Source organism: Branchiostoma lanceolatum, chromosome 7 (genome assembly GCF_035083965.1).
Source record: "Branchiostoma lanceolatum isolate klBraLanc5 chromosome 7, klBraLanc5.hap2, whole genome shotgun sequence".
NCBI lineage: Eukaryota > Metazoa > Chordata > Leptocardii > Amphioxiformes > Branchiostomatidae > Branchiostoma > Branchiostoma lanceolatum.
In genome coordinates, this window is record NC_089728.1 from 621,695 (window position 1) to 647,527 (window position 25,833).

Genomic DNA, 25,833 nt, shown 5'->3' on the forward strand with positions numbered 1-25,833 from the left:
AAACACTGTGTGAAGACTAGCCGTTTGAGACATTCTCTGTGCTGGTGTGCGGCCTAACCAGCGTGAAAAACGCGGTGTGAAGACTAGCCGACTGCTTCCCACCCGTGTCAGGGACCCCAGCAGATACTGGATACTACTACTTCGATGCAGTTGACACTGCTCTTTTGTAGCTTAGGGAGTATCACTGTTTCAACTAAAAATGAAAAATGAAAAATTGTGGCATCTGTGGCATTTGGTGCCACCAAACTTAGGATCTTAATAAAACGTCTTCCGTACCAGGTTGACACTGGCCTCCTGTAGCTGGGTCGGAGGGTTCAGGTTCGTCGGCCCCTCCGCTGCAGTACCATCCCTCGTGACACAGGTCTGTGGGGTGGGGGTTCCCCAGGCCCTGGCAGTACGACCCTGGGGTGCAGCTCACACAGGCGGAGTCATCCGGCATCCCTGGGGTGGGGAGAACAGTGTTAGACAGAGTATGTGGTGGGGAGGGTGAGACCACCCCTGGGAATGCAGATCAGTGGAGTGGAAGATATTGTTCATTGATATGTAGGTAACTTGATTGTGCATATGCATGTAATTCTTTTCAAGAACAGAAGGCTTTGTTTGGTCTGAAACAATCCTTTGTTCTAGAAACTTTGGTCATGTCAATTTATTTTCCCAGATACACAGACTCTTCTAGAAAACACTTGTAAAACTGGTGCCTCACCATATTTACTCACTTAAACTGTGTGTGCTAAAATACAGCCTTTCTCTAAGACTCATGTTATTCTCATGTTGATCTTAAATCTAGCATAATTTTTCTTAAATCAGAGAACTAACGAATGAAACAGCAATGTTAAACCAGTAAAATCCTGACCAGTGAGGTTGTTGAAGGTGCCAGCAGGACAGGGCCATTCCCTGTCGTACGTGGTGTTCTCAGGACAGTAGTGCCCCGATGGACAGGGGGTGTCTGCGTACGCGGTGAAGTTTGCCTCGCAGTAGTACCCCTGGGGGCAGGGTTTGCAGTCCGCCTGCGTGTACAGGTCCTGGTACGTCCCAGCCCCACACCCCAGGGGCAGGGGGGTGCCGGTGGGGCAGTAGTGGCCAGGTGGGCAGATTCCGCCCACACCTGTGTGCTCACCTTGGGGAAACAAAGGGAAACATTGTCTTACTTTATATCCAAACAGCATGTCACTAACCACAACATAAAATTATGTTATACATGTATAAGCAGCTTAGAAAAACGTCATTGAATTTATATTTGGATTGCATTTTGTGGATACAGCTTTGCCACTGTTTCATACTTTTAAAGTAACATAAAGGTATTGACCAATTACTGAGATGATGTGATAGTTGAATTTGAGGAAGGCTACATGTACATGTAGTAAGACAATGAAGAATTTGATGCGCTTACAACTTGTGTTGGTACAAAGTTTTAACTCTGTTATATGTTAAGTACAGAAACTAAAAGGATTTTGGATAATACACATCTCTTGACAAGAATGACAGCAGAATGAATGAATGAAGGAATGTGAGACCTACCCAGGAAGGTGCAGTTGTCAGTGGTGGAGTTGGCGCTGCTGTAAGGCATGGGTGTCGGCCTGTCGACTCGGGAAGTGCAGAAGTAGCCAGCGGCACACTCCGCTGTGGGGGCGGTCTGGTGCCAGCCACTGCAGTAATATCCACCTGGGTACACAAGAGAGGTTAGCTAGGAGAATGGGAACAGTTGTATGTTCATAAGATGGACACTGCTGTCTGGTTGCAACCACTGCAGCAGCATAACCACCTGGGTAAACAACTACTGTTAGTAACATTTCTTTTTCTTGTCACTGATTTTATTTGCTTGTCCTCCAAATACCCCATAAACACCTCCTACATGTACATGTACATTAAAGAATGCTGCTGTGGTATCTACAGCATGAATCAGTCCATGTCTGCTTATCCAGACATCCAAATGATCGCATTAAAGTTAAGGTAAGACTACAATGAGAAAGACACTTTTCTGTGTACTACTGTAACAGTAACTGTATCATTTTTTTTTCTCATCTCTGATTGTTTTGGAGGTCCATGTAGTTTAGATGTGATTTTCCCTGGTAAAATAAATGAATAAATGAAGTTTAAAGAATGTTACCACACAAGCATAGTTAAAGAATGCAGTGACTGTATGTATAGATTTCATCAAGCAGTCGCTGTCTCCCTACCCGGACAGTTGAGGCACTCCCCCTCCTCTGCCAGTCCGAGCTGGTTGCTGTAGGTGCCCGGCGGACAGTCCGTCCAGTCCAGACCGGTTCCCTTACAGTAGTAGCAGAATGTATTACAACTAACTGCTAGTAGTATATACTGAATGTGCGTGTCCCTACCCGGACAGTCGAGGCACTCCCCCTCCTCCACCAGTCCCAACTGGTTGCTGTAGGTGCCCGGCGGACAGTCCGTCCAGTCCAGACCGGTTCCCTCCGGACAGTAGTACCCCCGCGGACACAGTCGGTAGCCGGAGGTAGAGTTGCCTGGGATGGCGGGGAAGAGAAAGTAGATATACAATTTTGTAAGAACAGAGTTTGAAGTATAATGTAAAAGTATTTCAAGTGCATTAGAAACAGCCAGGATATAGATACAAGATAGATACAAGATACAAGATGTTGCATGTTTCAGTTTTATCTACCCAAAATCAAGTTGATTGCAAACTATATTACCAACTATGCTATTCAAAAACGTGTTGTAAAATGAAACTAAATGTTATCAAACATAGTGGCCACTTCTATCATTATAATACATTCATGTAATTTTCAGCAATGCTTCGAATTAGACAAAAGTGTGACATGTTGTTTATATAGGCCGTCGGGCGATCCGACCCGCGGGAGGGCTGGGGCCGAGGGTGATGCGGAATAAAACGTGTTGTATTTTATTTATGTCATACCTTGGCCATACCCATCCGAGAAAACACACATTTCAATGCGGAATGCGCCAGAAGTTGAGGGAGTTTTGTGTCCTTGAACAAGAAACTGTAGCAACATTGATTCCTATCTCCGAATCCGGTATTTGAATTTCCGACGGCCACGCAACCGGCGCGCTCGAAATGCGTTCGAAATATTCTATGGAAGCCTGTGTGATAACACTCCCGAACCCTATGTGATCTGGATAGTTATCACATGGTCCGGAACACCCGTATCATGCCCATGTATCACACTTTATGACACAAAGTGTGATACATGTCTCAGCTGCCTTACAGTGTCAGTAAGTGTTATACTGAATGATGATAAGATTTGATAACTAGAGATGACGGACGTCGTCAGTCTGACCTTCTATGACCTCCTCCGGCACACAATAGAACCCAGCAGGACAAGTCAGGCACTCCCAGGTCTGCGTCAGGTTAGTGAACGTCCCCGGGGCGCAGGGGACGGGGGACGGGCTCCCCCGGGGGCAGTGCAGCCCGATGGGGCAGGGGGTGTCCCCAGGGGTGGGGACGTCGTCTCCCCCTGGGCAGTAGAACCCAGGGTCACATTCGCCAGAGGGGCTGGACAGGCCTGGAGGGAAGATAATGTAGCAAAAATTAATAAAAAAATTTAAATTTCATCACAAGTTTCTGCTGCAGGAAAGTAGGTTTTGGCTATGTTTTAAGTTTACAGTAAACAATACCGTAGCACAGAAACACATATTCACAGTCATGATTTCCCAGAAGTAAGGCACTGCGAAATGTGCAGAAATAGAACCACAGTCAGCAAACATTTCAAGGTATATTATTACCGTTATTCTTGCAAATTGTGGAATACCAATTACCTGTTTATGCCAGTGGTATGGCATGGTTATCAATGTGAGCAATTCTGTTTCTAAACAACCCAGATCCTCCAGACTGTACTAGTGATGTGCCGGAAATCAACAATGACTAGCCTGGAGCTACAATTCATGTACTGACCGAGGAGCATCCAGTTCAAAGGAGTTGATATAATATTTTTGAGGTGACATTTCGATACCACATTTGAATCTTTTATAAGTCAGCTAGGGGACAGTATGAAGGGTAGATAACTGGAGTGGTTAAAATTGTTTCTCACCAGTTTGGTTGCAGAACGTCCCGGGGTCACACGCGTCACACTGGGAGATGTTTTCGTTGTTGGGTGCGGTGCTGTAGGTCCCCCTGGGGCAGGGGGTGGGGCTGCCTGACCCCTGGGGACAGTAGTGGCCCGAGGGGCAGGAAATGTTCCTGGCATGGGATGACCCCAGCTCACAGTAGTGCCTGGGTTGGAAAAAAATTATGGTTTAAACTCTTCAAACAGAAAATCTTAAAGAAACTAATAAAGTCAAAATCGGAAGAGACTAAATCATTGAACAAGAACCCATTTTCTTTCCATCATCTTGCTGCTTTTAATCAGTTTCTCCATTTATTTCGCATATTTCTAGCTTGTTTTTCTTTTTTTCTTCAATATAATGGTTCTTCCCAGTCTGTAATTAATCCCTATATGTATGCTCCCCATTTCCTCCACTGTATCTTCTTTGTTTCCCTCTGTCAGTTTTACAGCCCTTACCCAGCATCACACAGTCCACTAGTGTTCGTCATGGCCACCTCCCCGCAGTACTCCCCTGCAGGGCATAATGTACAGTCCCCTTCCTCCTGCAGCCCTGTGGCGTTACTGTACGTTCCCTTGGGGCAGGCCGAGGGGTTGGCTGTTCCCTGTGGACAGAAGTAACCCTCCGGACAGATGTCTGCATCAGAACCTGCAAAATAATGTTGAACATAATGTTATGATGTCCCCTAACATAAAGTACAAAGTGATGATTCACATACTTCAAAAGTTTTGATTCCTGATCACTATAGGACCAAGAGGATTTTCAGTTTATGATAACAGTGATCTGAACTGTTTGTTTCTGAGGTCTTTTATTAAGATTTGTTTTCTTCATTCAAAAGCGCTGTAACACTTTAAAAAAATTGAAAGTGTAAATTTCCCCTACATGGCCTTTTTGATACATCTCCTGTTTTTCAATCCTTTCTATGTGCCGTTTTTATTGCATGCATTTAAATGAATAGTAATACAATATTTCTTTTTGATAACTATATGAACTGTATTCTACTGTGTCTTGGAGACAAATACTGCCATATTTGTGCCAATCAGCACCCTACCTTGGTTTGGTGTGGAGGTTTCGGCACCCTCCTGGCAGAAGTAGCCGGCGTCACACTGGTCATACGGACTGACCAGCCCAACCATGGGGCAGTAGTGACCGTCCAAGCACCGGCTGCACTGGCTGGACCGCCTCAAACCGGTTCTGTGGGGGAAAATAACAAATGCACTTTGAATAGGCTGCTGCGACTGATACTAATGACGTCAATGTTAAAAGTGGGTACATTATCGATTATGTTTGAAAAAATACAACTTTTACAGTTCGTCAAAGATGATACCCAATACTTTGAACACTAAGAAAAATAAATGTACATTTGCATGATATCCTGTTTGTTAACTTAAAATGATGGGGTTCGTTCGTGAATAATTATGTTGGAAAATTGCTTGATAACTAGGATTTTCTATTCACAGCAGACACTTTGGTGGACAATATCAGCCTTGTATATATGACAATACTTTACATTTGGGACCGCATTGTTAGCAGCAACACCTAGCTGCAGTGCCAAATAGAACCAGTCAGTATTGCCCTGAGGAAGGTGACAGACGGTCACCCAAATGTCTGCTGGTTGTGAATGAATAACCTCGTACTGTGGATGTACATGTATAACCACTGTTGTTACCTGTTGTTAAAGGTTCCGATTGGACAGGGGAACTCATTTGCATATCTGGTGCCCTCCGGACAGTAGTACCCCATGGGACAGATGGTGGTGGTATTGTCCAAGACCACATAGGTGACGGTGTTGTCGCAGAAGTAGCCTGATGGGCACGACTTGCAGGAGCTCTGAAGTTCCTCGTCTTGGAATGTTCCATTCTCACACCTGACGGGGGTGTGCGCTCCTGACTCACAGTAGTGGCCAATAGGACAGCTAGAGGGAAAACGGTTTTCAATCAGCATATTTCCAGGTAAAAATATTCTAAACAGTTAACAAAAACAGGATAAAACTCTTGGTTAATAACATTCTAGGTGGTCAAAGTACCCAGGGTTTTTTCTACAAAAATTGAATAAGAGGGAGCACACACAGGCAAGGGAGCGAATTCTATGTATTTATCGCTGAGTGAAGGCTGCATGCTGGATATTAAGCTAAAATCTTAATTCAGCAAGGGGGCGCTGGGCTGAAACAAGAGGGCGCAGTGCCCCTCTTTCCTGATTTAGATGAACCCCTGGTACCTAACACTGCTACATTAGCCACACTTAAGGACTTGTGTGTCATGCTTTTCCTTTTTGCTGTTAAGGAACATACAATAAGGAGATAGATATGATAGTGATCAAATCAACACAGAAAAACGTGTTCCAGAGCATTAAAAGACCTTTTCGCATCTACAACATATCTGTCAGTATTAGACTGTGTTTCGCAACATAAATTCTAAACATGGAGCAGTTGGCAACCATTAGACAGAGACACATTTCTTTAGTCAAAGACATTCCACTAAACCTGCACCCACCCGTAGTCAGCAGGCTGTGAGACGTTCTGACCCCCGGGGCAGTAGTAGCCTGGGTCGCAGTCTCCTGCGGACAGCGGCCTCCCCACCCCCGGGCAGTGCTCCCCCAGGGGACAGGCCAGACAGTCCGCCTCCTCGTCGTTCTGCTGGGAGTGGAGGAAGGTTCCGGTGGGGCAGGGGAGGGGAGCGTCACTGCCGGTCGGACAGTAGTGACCTTCAGGACAGAGGTCACCGGTGGAGTTGTCCACAGGGTTGGGGAACTGGGCTCCCAGGGTACAATAGTAACCTGTAAGACACAGGTATGAACGATTAGGACATATTCAGAAATTGAGAATTGTTTATATTGGTCTTTTTCTAGTACTTCTTTACTGGAGAAAACTATATGCCATCATTCTCCAATACTAGAAGGGTGAGCAGAACTGAGCTCTTCAGAGTTGCCGAACTGGATACTGTATTCCAATCCTTGACCAAGAATATACACCTGCAGTACAGTTGGTAGGGGACCCTGTTGTTTGACAGTACTCTTACCTGCAGTGCAGTTTCTGGTGGATAGAGGGAGTCCTGTTGTCTGACAGTACTTACCTGCAGTACACTTCCCAGTGGATAGAGGTCACCCTGGTGTTTGACAGTGCTTACCTGCAGTACAGTTCCCTGTCGGTAGAGGGAGCCCTGTTGTTTGACAGTACATGCCGGGGCTGCAGAGCTGTGGAGATGACGAGCCCTCGGGACAGTAGTACCCTGGCTGGCACTCGCCTCCGTTCAGAGTGGGGGTGGCTGATGTGGAGTTACCAGAACAGTACCAGCCTGCAATGGAAGTCAGGGAGTTAGTTGTTCCTCACAAAGGTAAATATGAATTAATTGTTTTCAAAGGGAGACCTGAGGGTTTGAATCCAGGGAAAGGTAGCCTTGTTGGAGTTGCACCGTCTTTTGGAAGGGACATAAAATGAGGGTCCCGTGTTTAAGAAAGTGCTCCAAGCACGTTACAACAGCCTCATTACTCAGATGGGTACCTACTGGCTGTAATGATTTAACAAGGTCTTCATAACAAGGTCTAATTACAAAGCAATGTGAATATCACAAAATCTTGAAATGAACCCACCCTCTTGACAGAGGCCAGTGGGATAGTCCAGCCCTGGGGTGGCGCAGTACTCCCCCCCGGGGCAGGGGAGGCAGTCGTCCTGGGACCGCGCCAGGGTCAGGTTGTAGTAGGAGCCAGCGGGGCACGGGTTCTCTGTCGCTGTGGCCGTCCCCGTGGGACAGAAGTGGCCGGGAGGGCAGGGCTTGTCCTCGTACTGGTCTGAACCTGGGGAAATATCAGGGACATTAGGTTTTACATCGCAAATATCACAATTACTCATTCAGATGTAACATCAAAAATTGATATGTAGGGGAGGAAACCTCTTTGGTCTATCCTTTTGGAAATTGAACTTAATACAATGCCTTTGGAACTTGACCTTAAGTTTGTTTTCCTGCAACCAACACTTCTACCAAATGCCATAAGGATCCATCCACAGCTTCTTGAGTTATGCTGTTCACATACAAACAACTTCTACTGCGGTACTGTACAAAGTCGCCAGGATGGCCATTCTCACACTTTGTCTTCCCAACAACTAACAACCTAGTAAATATCATGAACATCTATCAACAGCTTCTTAAATTATACATCATCCACATACATGTACATCCACAGCCACTCCACCATATATATATAGCAGAACTGAAAACATAATCTTCTGGCAAAGGTAAAAATTAACACAAGAAGGAAACCACTTGACATGACGTACCCTGCAGACAGTAGTGTCCTGCTGGACAGTCGATGCAGGTAGCCAGTCCTGTCGCGTTGCTATGGGAACCGGATCCGCACGGTTTTGGGTGGGTTGTTCCTCGTGGACAGTAGTGACCCACGGGACAGATGCCGCCCACTCCTGTCATGCCACCTAGCAGAAACAATCAGTACTGCATCACCAGGTAATCATCACAAAGAATGGCATAGAACATGTACTCTGCATATGTACATAACCTTTAGAATTTTTGCAAGATGCACAGCAACATATTTATAAACAATGGACTAAATGCAAATATTGAAAAAAACATCTCTAAAAGTCTTGCATGTGAAAGTATGCTCTGTAGCATTTCTACTTTCTACTAAGTCTAGTCAATTTACTTATTTTTATCAACATCAACTATCTACTAGTGATGGTACTTGAAAGAATTGACACTACAACTATCTCAAGACGGACTCTTACCTGGCAGCTGACACGTGCCGTTGATAAGAGTGGCGTTGAAGTCCCCATCAGGCCTGGGTCTGTCCACACCGTACTCACAGTAGTAGCCTGGAAAATGGAACTTCTGTCAGGACAATACCATATCAAAGCAAAAAAATATGACAGATAACGTCTGATTGAATTTGTATATCACAAATCTGTCATCAAATGCAGATTCTGCAAATTTCTTGCTATACTTGATGATGTGTGTATAGAATCTACTAAAAGCATCACTATCAACATTTCATCTTGTAAAAATGTATCCAAAATTACACAGTTTCCATGTTTTGTAGTTCTTGACGGTATACAAATTTTTTAAGACGAAATTCATCATAATGCAAGTGTAGACGATAATGGGTTTAAGTCCTTTTGTTGTCAGGTGAACAGCAGATGATCTTTCGAGTGTAGTACATGCACACACCTTCATCACACATGTCGGTGACCTCCGTGGCGTGCAGACTGCTGCAGTAGTGTCCGCCCTCGCAGGTCCGACACTGCAGCTCCGCAGACAGGCCCGTCTCGTTGCTGTACGTGCCGCGCGGACACGCCCGCCAGTCGAAGGCGGTGCCCTCCGGACAGTAGTACCCCGCCGGGCAGGGAGACACCATGTTCCCATTCAGGCAGTACCTGAGGAAACAGACAGAACATCGATGAAGGTTACACATTCAGTTAATACGATACGCCAAATAGCAGTTGCTCAAGCAACTGGATTATGTTTTTGGAGAATGTAAAAGGTAGATTACACCTTGGCTTACAGAATGTACATGTACTTGTAGTCTGGATTACTTGTCATCATATAAACACAAAGAGGGATTTGGTGGTTTGAAAAAAGACTGCATGCCAGAGTTTATGAAGGACAAAATAAATATTTTCCACAATGCTCATTCTGCCCTTCAAAGCTTTGCATACCTTGATTGACGTACCATAAACAACATGGAGCTCTTTAAACTCTCCTTTTGGACTGGAAGACAGAGCTGTTTGGCACTTCAGATCAGCTTTCCAGCAGTTTACAGAAACTAAACCAGTTTAAAACCTAAAACAATGTCAGCACTCGTAGTCAGAAGATGATTATTACGAATTTATAATAAATCGTGCTCTTGTTTCCTTGTTTATGCTTCAATATGTTTTTGTTTCCTTTTTTTGCCTTTTACGACATGTTGAGAGTTATTTTCCCATCCTTACCATCCCTGTGGGCATGTGTAGCACTCCTCAGCGTGCGTGTGGTTGGTGTGCGTGCCGTTGTCACAGGGCAGGGGTTGGGAGGAGTTAAGCGGGCAGTAGTGGCCCACCCAGCAGGCCAGGTCCTCGGGCCGCGAGCTGTTCTGGCCCCCGGGGCAGTAGTAGCCCGGCTCGCAGGGCCCGGTGGGCTCCGTCAGACCTGCAGAGTGTACACACATGTTGGACATTAAGCTACGCTACATAATACACTTAGCAGATAGGAACTCTCTTCATCAGAGTCACACAGGACTCATAAAACTGTACATGACTTGAAGACAGTGAAATTTTCACATCAACAACTTGAAGAAGCACTGAATGTTGTTTTACAGACTAGAAACTCAAGTTAGTTCTTCAAGCTGAATGCAAACAATAAAAGAAAAAGGCCTAAAAAAAGCCTTTCCCACCTTTCATGCTACAGCAGCTACCCCAAGCTTTAAGTAATGGTATGCACTAAGAAGAACTGTTTAGGGTCAGGGTTAAGGTTGTGGTTTAGGGAGTTAAAACTCTCACCTTTTATGCCACAGTATATCCCATCATTACAGGGTGTGCACTGTGAGAAACTGTTCAGGGTCTGGGTCAGGTTATGGTTCTTGTTAATGGTTAAGGAGTGAAATATCTCACCTTCTGTGCCACAGTAGCTCCCCTCCGTACAGGGCGAGCACTGGGAGGAGCTATTCAGGCCTGTGTAGGGGCTAAAGGTCGCCTGAGGACAGCGGGTGGGCGTGGCCGACCCCTGGGGACAGTAGCGACCTGCAGGGCAGATGATGTCGGTCCGGGTGGACGCTCCCTCCTCACAGTAGTACCCGGGAGAGCACGGGCCTAGAGGGAGGACAATATACAATAGATTATTACATTTTACATGAAAAAGAAAGCATTGTGTAGAACCTAAACATTTAAAATTTTAAGGGTGATGGAAATTATTACCAGTTTTGATAAATGCCAGACTTTGAATGCTATTGGTGTGGGTAACAAGAATGTACATTTAATATATTGTTAGTAACTTCTTTTGATATTTGGAATCTGATAATTATGCATATTAGGCTACATAAAATGTAAAATTTTACCAATTGCTTTCCATTTCTTACTGTACCACATACAAATGAGTAATACTTAGTCTAGTAGAAAGTAGACCATGACTAGTAAACTGTAGTAAATAAATCTATCAGATAGTAAATTTTAGTAAATAAATTGATTTATTAACAAAAATGGACTCACCTTCTACAGCAGTGAGCCCCGGAGTTTCGCAGTAATACCCAGCAAGGCAGGGTGTGCAGGAGCTCACGTTCATCAGCCCCTCTGTACCGCCGAATGTGCCGGCAGGACAGTCCACTGGCTCAGCTGTGCCCTCCTCACAGTACGAACCCTGCACAGAGGGGGTTGGCAAGGAATGAAGCATTACAACTGGACTGAAGATAGATGCTTATAGTCTAAGAGCTGTTTTGAACGGCATTCTGCGGTATTTTCAATGACATTATGGAAATCATAGCAGCTAAGTCATCAGGTTGGTGACATTTACATATCACTAACAAAGAAGAGCAGATTGCAACTGGACTTCAGATCTTCACCAATTCTTTAAAATTTGTTTTCTATAACCAGGATGGCTTCAATCCACAGTATTGCATTTCAATGCAGAAAGTACCACAAAAACAGTTCTATATCAAAACCATTGTCATCACCAACAGTCTCTGTGGTTCATGTTTTTGATGCCATTCTGCCATTCTTCTTTAGTGATATTCAAATGATCGGAGCTGCATCATTCTCTTAATTTGTGAAGTGACATATTGTTTGCACATTCATTCATAAGTGATTTATTCTGAGACAAATACGGTTTTCCAGGATAATCTACCTACCTGAGGACAGATGTTAGCGTCAGTTGTCTGGTTCGGAGTGCGAGTTTCCGCGTACTGTTTGCAGTAGTACCCAGCAGCACAGGGGCCAGATGGGGAGGTAAGGCCGACATCACCACAGTAGAAACCACCTGGAGCAGCAAAGGCAACTGGTTAGGGGATACGATCTCATGTTCAAACTGTTCGCGCAGACTTGAGCTTTAGTTTTGACCATAGCATCTTGAAAATTTTCTTTGTCTTTATTTTCTAGATTTTGTAACAATGAAAAATCAAAAGAACAGAGTCTGATATACCAAATACTTCTTAGATTCTGTTTCAAACTTTCTTAAGGACAATATCCTTCTTACACTTCAAAAGGAAGCGTTCCTTGCAACGTTTTCCGCATAACATGCAAAATCCAATGCAATTTTGAAATTGAAATGGTGGCAAAGGCAACTTTCAGGCTTGACAACTTGAATTTCTATGGAAATTTACAAAGTACCATACCTGTGCAAGGGCTACAGTCTGCGGATGAGCTGAATCCGGTGGAGTTCCCGTAGGTTCCCCGCGGACACGGCCACTGGTTGTCACGCTGCGTGCCGGCCGGACAGAAGAACCCTGCCGGACACTCCACGGTGTCGTTCACCACTACCACACCTGGGGAGAGGGGGGGGAGGGTTAGACTGCTCCGTATAACAGATACAGCATCAACTCAGTCACACCTCCTGGACATGTGTAAAAACCCAAAGGGGCGAGAACGCTAATCCCGGGATTCGAACTCACGCCGATCCCAATCCGCACGGCTTGGGAATTCAACACGCTAACCACTAGGCTAAAAGGTCCGGACCAGTTAGACTGGTCAGTTAGTGGAGGTTGATCCCCACTGTTACACATGCATAAACTTTATTCATACCACTTAGATACAAACTCATTAACTTGTCAACTTAGACAGTTTCCATTTATGCCTTTAAGAGCAGTTAATGATGTTACATCTGATTACTACCAGATGTCACCTGGAATAGACTGCTGTTATTGCTTAAGGACAGCGAGTCAACAAAAAAAACACTGAAACAGTTGTCTTTCCTTCAGCATGTGCTCACAATGTATGTATCTTTTCAATAAATAAAAGGATATTACACATTAGTCCTGTTATCCTTGTCCAGTTACATTGCATTGTAACTATAACAAAGCTGATATTCATAAATGAATTGTGATGAAGATCCATTTTCTCACCATAGCTGTTGTCGCAGTAGTACCCGCTGGGGCAGATGGTGCACTGTGATTGGCCCAGCTGATCCTGGTACCATCCGCTGGGGCAGATGATTGGCTGATGGGAGCCCTCGGGGCAGAAGTATCCCACGGGGCATTGCAGCCTGTTGGGGACGTCCTCGCCTCGCGGGCAGTAGAAGCCGGCACTACAGTTGCCTGGGGTAAGATGAAGAAATGGCATTAGTATGACATATCTCTTTCTCAATCAACGGAATTAGTGGACTTACATATTGATTATCTACATCAAAAGGAAAAGGTGTCTTCATGTCATGCTTTTGGTGAAAACTTCAGTCTTTTTTCTTTAACTTTTAGGGCAAATTTCATTCCATGTCATTTTTCTGCAGGTGCATTGTTTTTTCATCTTTCCTGAAGAAATAGTAGCACAGTCTTTTTAATGTTACTCATAGGGAATTATTTTCCTCTGCATAGGAATGCACTATCTTGATAACCTGTATGTTAGCTACAAATTGTAGAATTCAACTTTGCATATTTGACCAGTACATAGTCCTTAGGCCACACCAATTTGATTTCTTGGTTATCAGATTTTTGTTTTTTAAAACAGCCTTCTGTTTTCATGAATTTTTTTTTTCAAAAATTTTTTTTTTGGGAAAATAAAAATCCGTTCACCAAGAAATTAAATTGGTGTGGCCTTACCTGAGGTGGTCGTCATGTTGTAGTCTCCACTGAACTCCCCAAAGCTGCACTGCCGACAGTCGGTAACGTTGGTGTTACCATGTTTAACTATAACCTGTGAGTACAGACTGAGTCCTTACCTGAGGTGGTTGTCATGTTGTAGTCCCCACAGTACTCCCCATAGCTGCACTGCCGACAGTCGGTAACGTTGGTGTTCCTCTTACTGGAGCTGTAAGTCCCGGGGGAGCAGGAGGTCGGGTAGGTCGAGCCCTCCTCACAGTAGTAACCTGGACAAGTGACAGGGATATTCTTTATATGGTAAACACTAGCCAGTACCTTCTGCACAATTTTAGGAGAGTATCTGTAAAGTAGCTTATCGTTCTACCTTACATTTGGCTGATGTGATTTGACGAAGAAATGTAAGTACATTAAGACAAATCCTCTGTGAAACACAAATCATCATAATCTCTTTGTTCAATGGCATTTATAGTTTATCTTCAATCAGAGTGCTTTGAACAAGAGCACTTATAGAATATGTATGAAACTACAGTGTGACTTCATAGTGTTATTTCCATCATTTGCAGACAAAAAAGGGTTTCTACCAATAAAGAAACAAGATCATCCTTAATTTTTCTAATTTTGCAGTTTGATGTGAACATCATTGCTGATGAGTCTTTACCAGCTGGACACTCGTCACCCATGGTGCCGTCCAGCGGCGTGGCTGTGGTGGACTTCAGCTGGCAGTAGAACCCCGCCGCGCACGGTCCCGTCGGCTCCGACAGTCCGGCCACATCACAGAACTGACCGCCCGGACACTCCAGCTCATGGTCAGCACCTGGACACACACAAGAGAGAAAGTGGTCAGTAACAGTTACTGATTTATAGGCAACTCTACCGAGTTTTTAGTACTTTCAGCTACACATAAACACCAGTTGCCGTCCTGATAAATTTTCATGTTCCTGACTTGAAGTCAAAACCTTTGTCCTCATATGTTGATCACAAAATCCCTGAAGACATAGCCGATGCTTAAGCCTGATCTTTTAAATTTGACCAACCTGAACCAACAGAATATTTTGCATTCAGAAACATCTTCAACCAAACGTTACCTGCAGGACAATAGTAGCCCTCCCTACACCGTCCCCCGATGGCTGATGTGGGGTGGGGGTTTTAGTGTGGCTTCCCCCTGCACAGTAGTACTCTTCACTACAGTTCTCCCCCGGGTACTTCCAGGTTTAAACATTATGATCTTAAACCTCTAAACATGACAAAACCTTACCTGCAGGACAGTAGTACCCCTCCCTGCACCGCCCCCCGATGGCTGACGTGGGGTGGGGAGTGGGCGTGTGGCTCCCCGCGGTGCAGTAGTACCCGTCGCTGCAGTTCCCCCGGGGTGCTTCCAACTCTAAACAATATGATCTTAAACCTCTAAACCTAACCAAACCTTACCTGCAGGACAGTAGTAGCCCTCCCTACACCGCCCCCCGATGGCTGACGTGGGGTGGGGGGTGGGCGTGTGACTCCCTGCGGTGCAGTAGTACCCGTCGCTGCAGTTCCCCCTGGGTGCCTCCATCCCCTCCACGTCACAGTACATCCCGGCGGAGCAGGCCAGGCAGGAGGAGTTGGTGCTGCTGTAGTTGGCGGGGTTGTAGGAGCCGGGCGGACAGGGGAACTCGTACGGCTCCGTCGTGCCATTAGGGCAGTAGTAACCTGGGGAAAAAGGTGCATCAATCATATAGGTTAAATAATAATGCATTCCCCTTTCCTTGGCAGGGAAGGAAATCTAAATAATCTGTATGAGTCTTGCCTGCAAGACGTCCCAAGAAGTGAGTGCTGTTATTCAATTTCAGCAAGAAGTAAAATTAATGGACAACTTTCTAAATTCTAAATCTAAATCTTTGAGTATTAACCTTTCATCCAGTTTTATATACTATTTAGTTACCCAACCCTGTCCTGAGCAACCACTTGTCTTCAGCAACCATTTTCTTCAGTCGCTTTAGTTGTTGCTGAATCCAGCTTTGTCTGTACTACTATCGAGAATGTCTCTTAACTTTCTAACCTACACTACTACTAACTACTACCATTGAGAAGTGTCCTTACCCACGGGGCAGGGTGTGTCCAGGAAGGTTGTGCTGTTGTCCAGGCAGTAGGAGCCCTCAGGACAGACCTTACACTCCTCTAGTCCTTAACTTTCTAACCTACACTACTACACTATACTACTACAGTAACTACTACTATTGAGAAGTGTCCTTACCCGCGGGGCAGGGTGTGTCCAGGAAGCTTGTGCTGTTGTGCAGACAGTAGAAGCCCTCAGGACAGACCTTACACTCCTCCAGCCCCAGCACACTGCTGTAGGTCCCCGCCTCGCAGGGGAGGGGGGCGGCCGTGCCCTCCGGACAGTAGTGACCCAGGGGGCACTGACCTCCGTCTCCTGTAGGGGACAGAATAATGACAATGACCTTTATTGCATATTCATGACCGACATGGGCTTAAGGCATTAAATGAGGTAAAATTCCAACTCTTCCATATTGTTAAAAGGTTGGCAAATTTCCAAAAATGCTACAGGCTTCGAGTAAGAATCCGTCTCCAGCACAAAAGTCTGATGTACAGAACTGTTGGTAAACATTTATGCCAGTAGAAGTTCCCATATCTTACCTGTGTGGTATGTCTGGTCGGGGCACAGACAGTCTGTGGAGTTGCTGGTGGAGTTCCAAACCTGGCTGCAGCTGTTTGGGGTGCTGGGGTCACGGCGGTTCACTCCAGACCTGCAGTAGTAACCTAAGGGGGAGGGGAACAGACATGAAAAAGGAGAAAATATGGGCATAAACTTTCTACATGATATATATTTATACAGACATGAATTGTTCAAATTGTACATTGCACCCTTGCATTGGTGTAATTCTGTTTTGCAGTCTGTATCTTATCCAGGCTGTACATGTATGGTCAATGGGTATAAATACCTCTCTACATAAACTAATTATTATATATCAAATCTGGTGTCATATTTTAGTTGTCCTCTATTTGACATTGACGTACCAGCTGAGCAGTTCCCGGCAGGTCGTGTCAGGTGAAGGTCGTCGCAGTACGTTCCTCCGTCACAAGCTGTGCACTGGCTGGTATCCCACAGTCCTCTCTGGTCGCTGTAGGTTCCAGACGGGCAAGACTGCCAGTCCAATCCAGTCCCTGTGGGGAGGGGGGCAGCAAACAATGACCTCTTGGTTCACTTCAAGGTCAGAGAACATTTCACAGGACAATTTACAAATGAATCTAAGGTTTATTTCTTGAACCTTTACCAGTCTGGTATTGACGACAAGAAATATCATGCTTAACCTGAATTTCATGATATTGATCATGAATCATTCTTGATAAAATTCGTAATTTTCTCTCCCTGACCTTGAGGGCAGAAGTATCCCTGTGGACAGGATGTGGCGGCCATGGTGGCGTTCTCGGGTTGGACAGGCAGGCAGTAGTACCCGGCAGGACAGGGGTCACAGTCAGCAGCTCCTGGGGGACGGGAGGGTAAGGGTTAATATGTATGCTGGACGGGCAGGCAGTAGTACCCGGCAGGACAAGGGTCACAGTCAGCAGCTCCTATAGAGGTGGGAGGGTAAGGGTTAATATGTATGCTGGACAGGCAGGCAGTAGTACCCGGCAGGACAGGGGTCACAGTCAGCAGCTCCTATAGACGTTGGGAGGGTACGGGTTAATATGTATGCTGGACGGGCAGGCAGTAGTACCCGGCAGGACAAGGGTCACAGTCAGCAGCTCCTATAGAGGTGGGAGGGTAAGGGTTAATATGTATGCTGGACAGGCAGGCAGTAGTACCCGGCAGGACAAGGGTCACAGTCAGCAGCTCCTATAGAGGTCGGGAGGGTAAGGGTTAATATGGATGCTGGACAGGCAGGCAGTAGTACCCGGCAGGACAAGGGTCACAGTCAGCAGCTCCTATAGACGTTGGGAGGGTACGGGTTAATATGTATGCTGGACGGGCAGGCAGTAGTACCCGGCAGGACAAGGGTCACAGTCAGCAGCTCCTATAGAGGTGGGAGGGTAAGGGTTAATATGTATGCTGGACAGGCAGGCAGTAGTACCCGGCAGGACAAGGGTCACAGTCAGCAGCTCCTATAGAGGTCGGGAGGGTAAGGGTTAATATGGATGCTGGACAGGCAGGCAGTAGTACCCGGCAGGACAAGGGTCACAGTCAGCAGCTCCTATAGAGGTGGGAGGGTAAGGGTTAATATGTATGCTGGACAGGCAGGCAGTAGTACCCGGCAGGACAAGGGTCACAGTCAGCAGCTCCTATAGAGGTCGGGAGGGTAAGGGTTAATATGTATGCTGGACAGGCAGGCAGTAGTACCCGGCAGGACAAGGGTCACAGTCAGCAGCTCCTGGGGGACGGGAGGGTAAGGGTTAATATGTATGCTGGACAGGCAGGCAGTAGTACCCGGCAGGACAAGGGTCACAGTCAGCAGCTCCTATAGAGGTCGGGAGGGTAAGGGTTAACATGTATGCTGGACAGGCAGGCAGTAGTACCTGGCAGGACAAGGGTCACAGTCAGCAGCTCCTATAGATGTCGGGAGGGTAAGGGTTAATATGGATGCTGGACAGGCAGGCAGTAGTACCTGGCAGGACAAGGGTCACAGTCAGCAGCTCCTATAGATGTCGGGAGGGTAAGGGTTAATATGTATGCTGGACAGGCAGGCAGTAGTACCCAGCAGGACAAGGGTCACAGTCAGCAGCTCCTGGGGGGCGGGAGGGTAAGGGTTAATATGTGTGCTGGACAGGCAGGCAGTAGTACCTGGCAGGACAAGGGTCACACTCAGCAGCTCCTACAGAGGTCGGGAGGGTAAGGGTTAATATGTGTGCTGGACAGGCAGGCAGTAGTACCTGGCAGGACAAGGGTCACACTCAGCAGCTCCTACAGAGGTCGGGAGGGTAAGGGTTAATATGTGTGCTGGACAGGCAGGCAGTAGTACCTGGCAGGACAAGGGTCACACTCAGCAGCTCCTACAGAGGTCGGGAGGGTAAGGGTTAATATGTGTGCTGGACAGGCAGGCAGTAGTACCTGGCAGGACAAGGGTCACACTCAGCAGCTCCTACAGAGGTCGGGAGGGTAAGGGTTAATATGTGTGCTGGACAGGCAGGCAGTAGTACCTGGCAGGACAGGGGTCACCAGGGGTTTTTCTAGAAAAATTAAACAAGAGGGAGCACACACATGTGAGGGAGCAAATTTTATGTATCTATGGATGAATTGATTGCTGAGTGAAGGCTGTATGCTGGATATTAAGCTAAAATCTGAATTCGACAAGGGGGTGCTGGGCTGAAACAAGAGGGTGCAGCGCCCCTCTTTCCTGATTTAGATGAACCCCTGGGTCACAGTCAGCAGCTCCTGGGGGGCGGGAGGGTAAGGGTTAATATGTATGCTGGACAGGCAGGCAGTAGTACCCGGCAGGACAAGGGTCACAGTCAGCAGCTCCTGGGGGGCGGGAGGGTAAGGGTTAATATGTATGCTGGACAGGCAGGCAGTAGTACCCGGCAGGACAAGGGTCACAGTCAGCAGCTCCTATAGAGGTGGGAGGGTAAGGGTTAATATGTATGCTGGACAGGCAGGCAGTAGTACCCGGCAGGACAAGGGTCACAGTCAGCAGCTCCTGGGGGGCGGGAGGGTAAGGGTTAATATGTATTTTGGACAGGCAGGCAGTAGTACCCGGCAGGACAAGGGTCACAGTCAGCAGCTCCTACAGAGGTCGGGAGGGTAAGGGTTAATATGTATGCTGGACAGGCAGGCAGTAGTACCCGGCAGGACAAGGGTCACAGTCAGCAGCTCCTATAGAGGTCGGGAGGGTAAGGGTTAATATGTATGCTGGACAGGCAGACAGTAGTACCCGGCAGGACAAGGGTCACAGTCAGCAGCTCCTATAGAGGTCGGGAGGGTAAGGGTTAATATGGATGCTGGACAGGCAGGCAGTAGTACCCGGCAGGACAAGGGTCACAGTCAGCAGCTCCTGGGGGGTGGGAGGGTAAGGGTTAATATGTATGCTGGACAGGCAGGCAGTAGTACCCAGCAGGACAAGGGTCACAGTCAGCAGCTCCTATAGAGGTCGGGAGGGTAAGGGTTATTATGACTGTCGATGTTAGGAGTGAATGTACAATATTTTTCACTTTTATTCTGATACCCACTATATATTTCCTATAGTCTAAAGGTAGTTTCCACATATTAATAAAGCACATTTCAATGGGAATCTGCCCTGTTTTTTTCATAAATAACATGTTGTATTATCAATAAAGTGATAAGCCTTCTGGCACCAATGGATTTCATTAAAACAAAAGTGTGATATGTGTCAACACAGCTTTCTTTAGCATCAAAAAGACCAGAGTAGTTTTCAAACATGCAAACACACCTGACAGGAGTTTCTCTCACCTGAGTAGTTTGCGAAGGTGCCGCCAGGGCAGGACAGGTAGGTCTGACTGCCGTTGGGACAGTGCACCCCCCAGGGGCAGATGGTGGAAGGGGGGTTGGGGACGGCGTCCCCTCCTGGGCAGTAGTACCCTCCCCAGCACTGCTGGGTCACCAGGGTCATCCCTGTCTCCGGACAGTAAAATCCGCCTGGAGAAAGCAAAGCAACAGGAAGGATAGAGTTTTTAAGAAATTGTCTCTCACTTAATTTTGTACTATCATTGGATAGTTATACTTGTATGCTACTTTACATTTTATGTTGTACATTTCTATTAAGTTCTGTATGTCATAGACCACAGAAATAATAGCTTATAAATGCAGTCCTTTCCTTTACTTAATTTTGTACTATTGTCCTACTGACCATTAGATACATAATGCAGGCAATATTATATACAAGGGCGTGAGTCAAGTCTATTGCCAGTATTGTAGTTAAGTCTGTAGTCTAGCAGTGGACAACATCAAAGTACTGGATATTGCACAGGACTCCTTTGTAAGAGGGATCAAGGAGACCATCTACATCAGAGCCATCAACCATCACTCAACATAAAGGGTGGGCGGTATGAACATCTGAGGAAGACTGCAGTAGACTCAGGGCAGTTGAAAAGTCAGCTCTAATTTTTTGTGTTGGAACAAACTTGAAGGTAAAATTTAAAATCTCTGACCACTGATCCTGTCACTGTGTTGGGAGTCTGGACAAGTGACTTCCTTTTGCTCTTCTTCAACTTATATTCCCTAACATCCTGGAGACGTACCTCCCTTGACAATACTGGATTGCCCATTCTCTGAGTCACATCCTGCTATCATCATCTTCCCATATTCCTTGTACTTTCTCAGAACTTAACTCCTGAGCTTGACTCACTGACCATTTCCTGCCGGACATAGGGACATCCCAACACAGCTTGACCTCTTACACTTTCACTAGCGCACTGGGTTTCAGATCATTAACTCCGCTTAATAACTGAAATAAGTTAATAAGCTTCTAGTAAAATTTAACACAGTTCAAGCCAGCATGTCTCACTGATTCCCACCTGGACATTGTGTGCAGTTGTCCTGGTGGCTGAGCTCCGGTGTGTTGGACCATGAGCCCGCAGCACACGGGGTCGGGTGGGAACTGCCCTGGGGACAGAAGTGACCCGGGGTGCAGCGGGCAAACGTCGCAACGTCAGCTCCGCTCTCACAGTAGAAACCTGCGGACGAAAGGAGAACATTAACGCATTTCTTAAAAAAACAAACATGTTGTTCCTTTCTAACAGACCTGCAGAGACCTGCAACATAATAAGAACTACACAAAGTTGCACAACAAGAACAGGAACCATTGTACATGGCACAAAGAATGGAAAGTGTTGGCAACAAGAATCAGTATTTTCTAACTCTAAGGCCACACCAATTCAATTTCTTGGTTAACGGATTTTTATTTTCCAAAAAAAAAAAAAAATGTAGAAAAAAAAAGCCTTCTGTTTTCATGATTTTTTTTTCTCAAATTTTTTTGCGTTTCGGCGCATGCGCGCCGGAACGCATTGTCCTGGCTTTTACCTTCAAGGAAGGAACCAGGGAAGCTTGGTTCAACACTGTGTCGCACACAATAAGACCTTATATGGCAATACGTTCTCAAATCCTTGTATAGCCGTTGCCTTATATGGCAAGAGAGCACGAAAATGCAGGCAGGCTAGATTTGCATGTGACACAGGACGGCGACCGCATGTAACTGCTACAACTGTTCGGAAATATCATTGCATTGTGGTTTCGGACTTTGATATCCTGAAAAATGACCATATTACATCTATTCCACAAGATTGCAGAAGAAAAAAAATGATTTCGTCAAGAAAACGACCAAAAATCGGCATAAATGATACCATATAGTGAGGTTATAGCATTACGTCCAGAGTGACTAGTTACGTACCGCAGCTTGGCCGATCTGGCAACGCGAAGCACTTCGGACCCAGAAGATCCGGGTTCGTGTCCGTGCATGGATTTTTTTTTCTTTTTAGATATTGAATATCAAAAATATATATTGATATCATATTAATCTATCAATATCATATTTATGAATATCATTTTTTTATTAATAAATAAAGAAATATTTTATATTTGTTATTTTTAAATATTCATTTAATATATACAAGGCCTTTGTCTTATGAACAGGACTTCATAGATTCCAAACCCGGCATTCGAATTTTTCTGTTCATTGTAATGGAAAATACCGTGCAGCGGCTCCTATGCGCGGTAAGATGATTCTTGCAAAACACTCGCCACTAAACTTCTATCCCCGATGTAAACAGAGGCTCTTGATGTTGTTTGCAAAACAGCGATTCTTTGTTACAGTAGCAAATGCTCCATTGTTCAGTATCGACTTCATTCAGACAACACGGACGTGGAAAGTGGCGCCCCTCGGCACAAAACTATGGGAATTTTCATGAATTTTAGCAAAATTACCCAGGAAAATAAGGAAGAAATGTTGTAAATGCGGAAACCAGAATAATACGGATGAGGTAGCTGTTGATTTGTTTGACATTTGGTAGTCATTTTAGATAGAACCTTAGCTGTTATGAACTTCTATTTCACTTAATTACCATAGTGCTGATGATTCAATGGTGCTTTTTCAAATTTTATGTTTTATTGCGTGCCATGTACATAATTACATTGATAGCTTTTATAATGAGCCTATTATACATTTTACAAATAAGTACAAGTTGTAGGCCAAGACCAGCTTTTTCAAAAGCACTTAAGTTAAGTGACGTAACTTCAAAATTGCTTTCCCCAATCTGCCTTTCTCTATTAAAACAGTACTCATTTCCCAAAATGACAATTTTTCTTATAGACTGAACAGCCCTTGAGTGACTTCCTCTGGCAGATTTTACTTCAAGTAAAGGGAAAAGACAATTCACACTTATAAACGTAGCCGAAACGCCAGCTTTTTTTAAAAGCTCTTGTTTTTTTGAAAATAAAAATCCGTTTACCAAGAAATTAAATTGGTGTGGCCTGAGTGTTATGAAAACTGCATTGTTTGCCACAAAATAAAGTAAAGAAAGGCATCCTCACCAGCATCACACTCCGGTCCAGGCTGATCCATGCCCCAGGTGGGACAGTACCGCTCCGCCGTGCAGTTCAGACAGTCCGAGACGTCCGTCCTCAGCACCTGCGGGTTGTATGTGCCGGGCGGGCACGCTAACGGAGACGCGGTCCCCTCCGGACAGTAGTGACCCACAGGACACTCGTCCGCATCGGTGCCAAAAGTAGGGGTGGAGGAGTTCGACCCCACCTTGAGAAGATATCAGGGGGGACATGTTAGAAGTCTTCAACTTTAATGGTAAAGGGAATGGAAAGAATCAACATCGTTCAAGCCAATACCCACTCCCTATATTAATATATGATACCATTAGTGGACATCAAGTTATACCACAGTTACCACATGCTAAACTGGATATATGCAAGACATTCTTTTGTGTGTGAGGTACCACCACAGACTGTGAACCAGACCACAGCCAAATTGGCCTCAAGACCAGCATCGATAAGTTCATTGAAGAAAAGATGGACATAGGAGCTACCAACGGCTACCCGCATACTGACTCCCCATTACAGAGACTGGGATCTCTGCAATTCATATTTACTTATAATTACTCATTTCTTCATCAAATGTACATAAGCAGGGAGAACACAACTGCATTCCCTGGCCTCTGAATTGAGTACGATTTGTTACTGTAACATTCTTGTACATGTACATTTCAGGTAAATTCAGGTACATTCACCTTGCAGAAGTATCCGGGACCGCAGGGCGCGGTGGGCTGGGTGAGGCCGTCGGTGTCGCAGTAGTGGCCGCCGCTGCAGGGCTGGCAGTCGTCCACGCCCTCCCGGCGCGTCAGGTTACCGAACGTCCTCCGCGGACAGGGGAACTCGTTGGCGTAACGGGTGCCGTTGGGACAGTAGTAGCCTAGGGATGGACACAGTGAAAAATTTCATTCTTTTACTCCATGAGTCCTTAAACATTTGCTTTCTGTTGTTTTTCACATGCCAGAAGTATGTATGCAGCTGGGTAGGTCAATGAGCTGGATGTCATATTTACTTTTGAAAAAGTCTGATCATTTGCTCAGTTGCTCAATCACTGTCTTACTTGCTAACACACATTCACCAACTTACCCTCTTACATTCACTCACTCACACACATACGCACACACATGCATACGTACACATGCGCACATACTTAACACACACACACATGCAAGCACACATGCACACACACTCACTCACAAGCACACACACACACACGCACATCACACACACATACACACACACTCACCTTCAGGACATGCAGAGCTGTTGTACAGCACGACCGGTTCCTTGACGTTGTCGCAGTAGTACCCAGCCGGGCACTCCTTGCAGCCCCACTGCACACGCACACAATCATACACACAAACACACACATGCACGCTTACACACGTGCGCACACACGCACACAAACACACACAAACGCTCACCTTCTGGACATGCAGAGCTGTTGTACAGCACGACGGGTTCCTTGACGTTGTCGCAGTAGTACCCAGCAGGGCACTCCTTGCAGCCCCACTGCCCCTCCTGGTCCTGGTACTGCCCGGATGGACAGCGGGTCGGCTGGACGCTGCCGATTGGGCAGAAGTGGCCTGGGAAGGGGGAAACAGTGAGTCAACGATGGTATACAGACTTCATGGCAAGTGACAAGGTGTAAACAGTGAAACAAAGATGCTACAAGCTTCCAGGTGCCTTTGACCTAAAGTCACTACATGTTTTGGTGATCTCTTGATATGGGCCTGTAATAGTTATGACCTGTGAGATCAATTTTCTAGTAACTTTACAATATATTTTTAACTTTACATAGCTTATAGTTTGAAAAAAAGTAAATGATAATACAGTTACATCTAGAAGTACTATCAGAAAATGGGAATAAATACAAAACAGCAATGTTGCAACAGTTTTTTTCCCGTGTGCTGTGGCACAAGAAATTAGCTGCATTGCCAGCCTTCTTCTTCCTGCAGATTTAGTGAAAAGGTAAGCATATCCATGTAACAAGAGTGCAGTTGAACCCATGTGTTGTGGATTATGGTTTTTGATTACTTTTGATATACCTTGAACCTTGAATGAGGACATTGGTGATGTCATTTCGAGAGACAATGGGTTCTACCTTGATGTACGTTGATCTACCTTGTTGATCTACCTTGATCTCCTTCTTGATCTACCTTTGTTCTACCTTAATGCAGTTTTATTATCATATAGCAAATAGGTGAGTTTCTCCACATACCCAGAGTACAGTTGAACTCCTGCGGCGTGGGCACCTCCTGACCCCCGGGGCAGTAGTACCCCTGGGCGCAGGGGGCGGTGGGCGCGGCCAGCCCGTTCTCCTGACAGTACATGCCGGCTGTGCAGGTCTGACAGTCGGACAGGTCGTCGTTCCCGGTGCTGTTCAGGAAGGACCCCGGGGGGCAGAGTCGGGGGGAGGGGGAGGCCGCGGGGCAGTACGCACCCTGGGGGCAGATGTCACCTGGAGAAACAGACAGGAAATTTGCAAATGAAGTAAAAGGTTTCTGTTCTATATATATATAGGTATGGATTTAATCTTAATAATTCTCTTAATAATTCTAATCTTCTATTCCTAATCTCTATATTTACATATACAT

General features: G+C 45.8%; 1 protein-coding gene across 1 annotated transcript in view; it reads right to left on the reverse strand.

Moving 5' to 3' along the window:
* The window catches only part of LOC136438294 (uncharacterized), a 130,734-nt gene that overhangs the window by 63,297 nt on the left and 41,604 nt on the right, over positions 1-25,833 (reverse strand). The window contains exons 56-89 of the mRNA XM_066433057.1: positions 25,458-25,697; positions 24,661-24,822; positions 23,935-24,116; positions 23,228-23,447; positions 21,217-21,375; positions 20,153-20,338; positions 17,125-17,235; positions 16,768-16,914; positions 16,387-16,509; positions 15,986-16,162; positions 15,181-15,441; positions 14,414-14,569; positions 13,875-14,021; positions 13,066-13,257; positions 12,340-12,489; positions 11,857-11,984; positions 11,222-11,369; positions 10,628-10,825; positions 9,971-10,166; positions 9,210-9,415; positions 8,771-8,857; positions 8,309-8,461; positions 7,624-7,827; positions 7,161-7,328; positions 6,528-6,810; positions 5,705-5,950; positions 5,087-5,229; positions 4,494-4,683; positions 4,023-4,204; positions 3,273-3,497; positions 2,337-2,480; positions 1,519-1,662; positions 854-1,117; positions 277-441 (exon numbers count right to left, since the gene is read on the reverse strand). Of these exons, the coding sequence (XP_066289154.1) occupies positions 277-441; positions 854-1,117; positions 1,519-1,662; positions 2,337-2,480; positions 3,273-3,497; positions 4,023-4,204; positions 4,494-4,683; positions 5,087-5,229; positions 5,705-5,950; positions 6,528-6,810; positions 7,161-7,328; positions 7,624-7,827; positions 8,309-8,461; positions 8,771-8,857; positions 9,210-9,415; positions 9,971-10,166; positions 10,628-10,825; positions 11,222-11,369; positions 11,857-11,984; positions 12,340-12,489; positions 13,066-13,257; positions 13,875-14,021; positions 14,414-14,569; positions 15,181-15,441; positions 15,986-16,162; positions 16,387-16,509; positions 16,768-16,914; positions 17,125-17,235; positions 20,153-20,338; positions 21,217-21,375; positions 23,228-23,447; positions 23,935-24,116; positions 24,661-24,822; positions 25,458-25,697 (6,087 nt within the window). The remainder of the gene's footprint in view (positions 1-276; positions 442-853; positions 1,118-1,518; positions 1,663-2,336; positions 2,481-3,272; positions 3,498-4,022; positions 4,205-4,493; positions 4,684-5,086; positions 5,230-5,704; positions 5,951-6,527; positions 6,811-7,160; positions 7,329-7,623; positions 7,828-8,308; positions 8,462-8,770; positions 8,858-9,209; positions 9,416-9,970; positions 10,167-10,627; positions 10,826-11,221; positions 11,370-11,856; positions 11,985-12,339; positions 12,490-13,065; positions 13,258-13,874; positions 14,022-14,413; positions 14,570-15,180; positions 15,442-15,985; positions 16,163-16,386; positions 16,510-16,767; positions 16,915-17,124; positions 17,236-20,152; positions 20,339-21,216; positions 21,376-23,227; positions 23,448-23,934; positions 24,117-24,660; positions 24,823-25,457; positions 25,698-25,833) is intronic.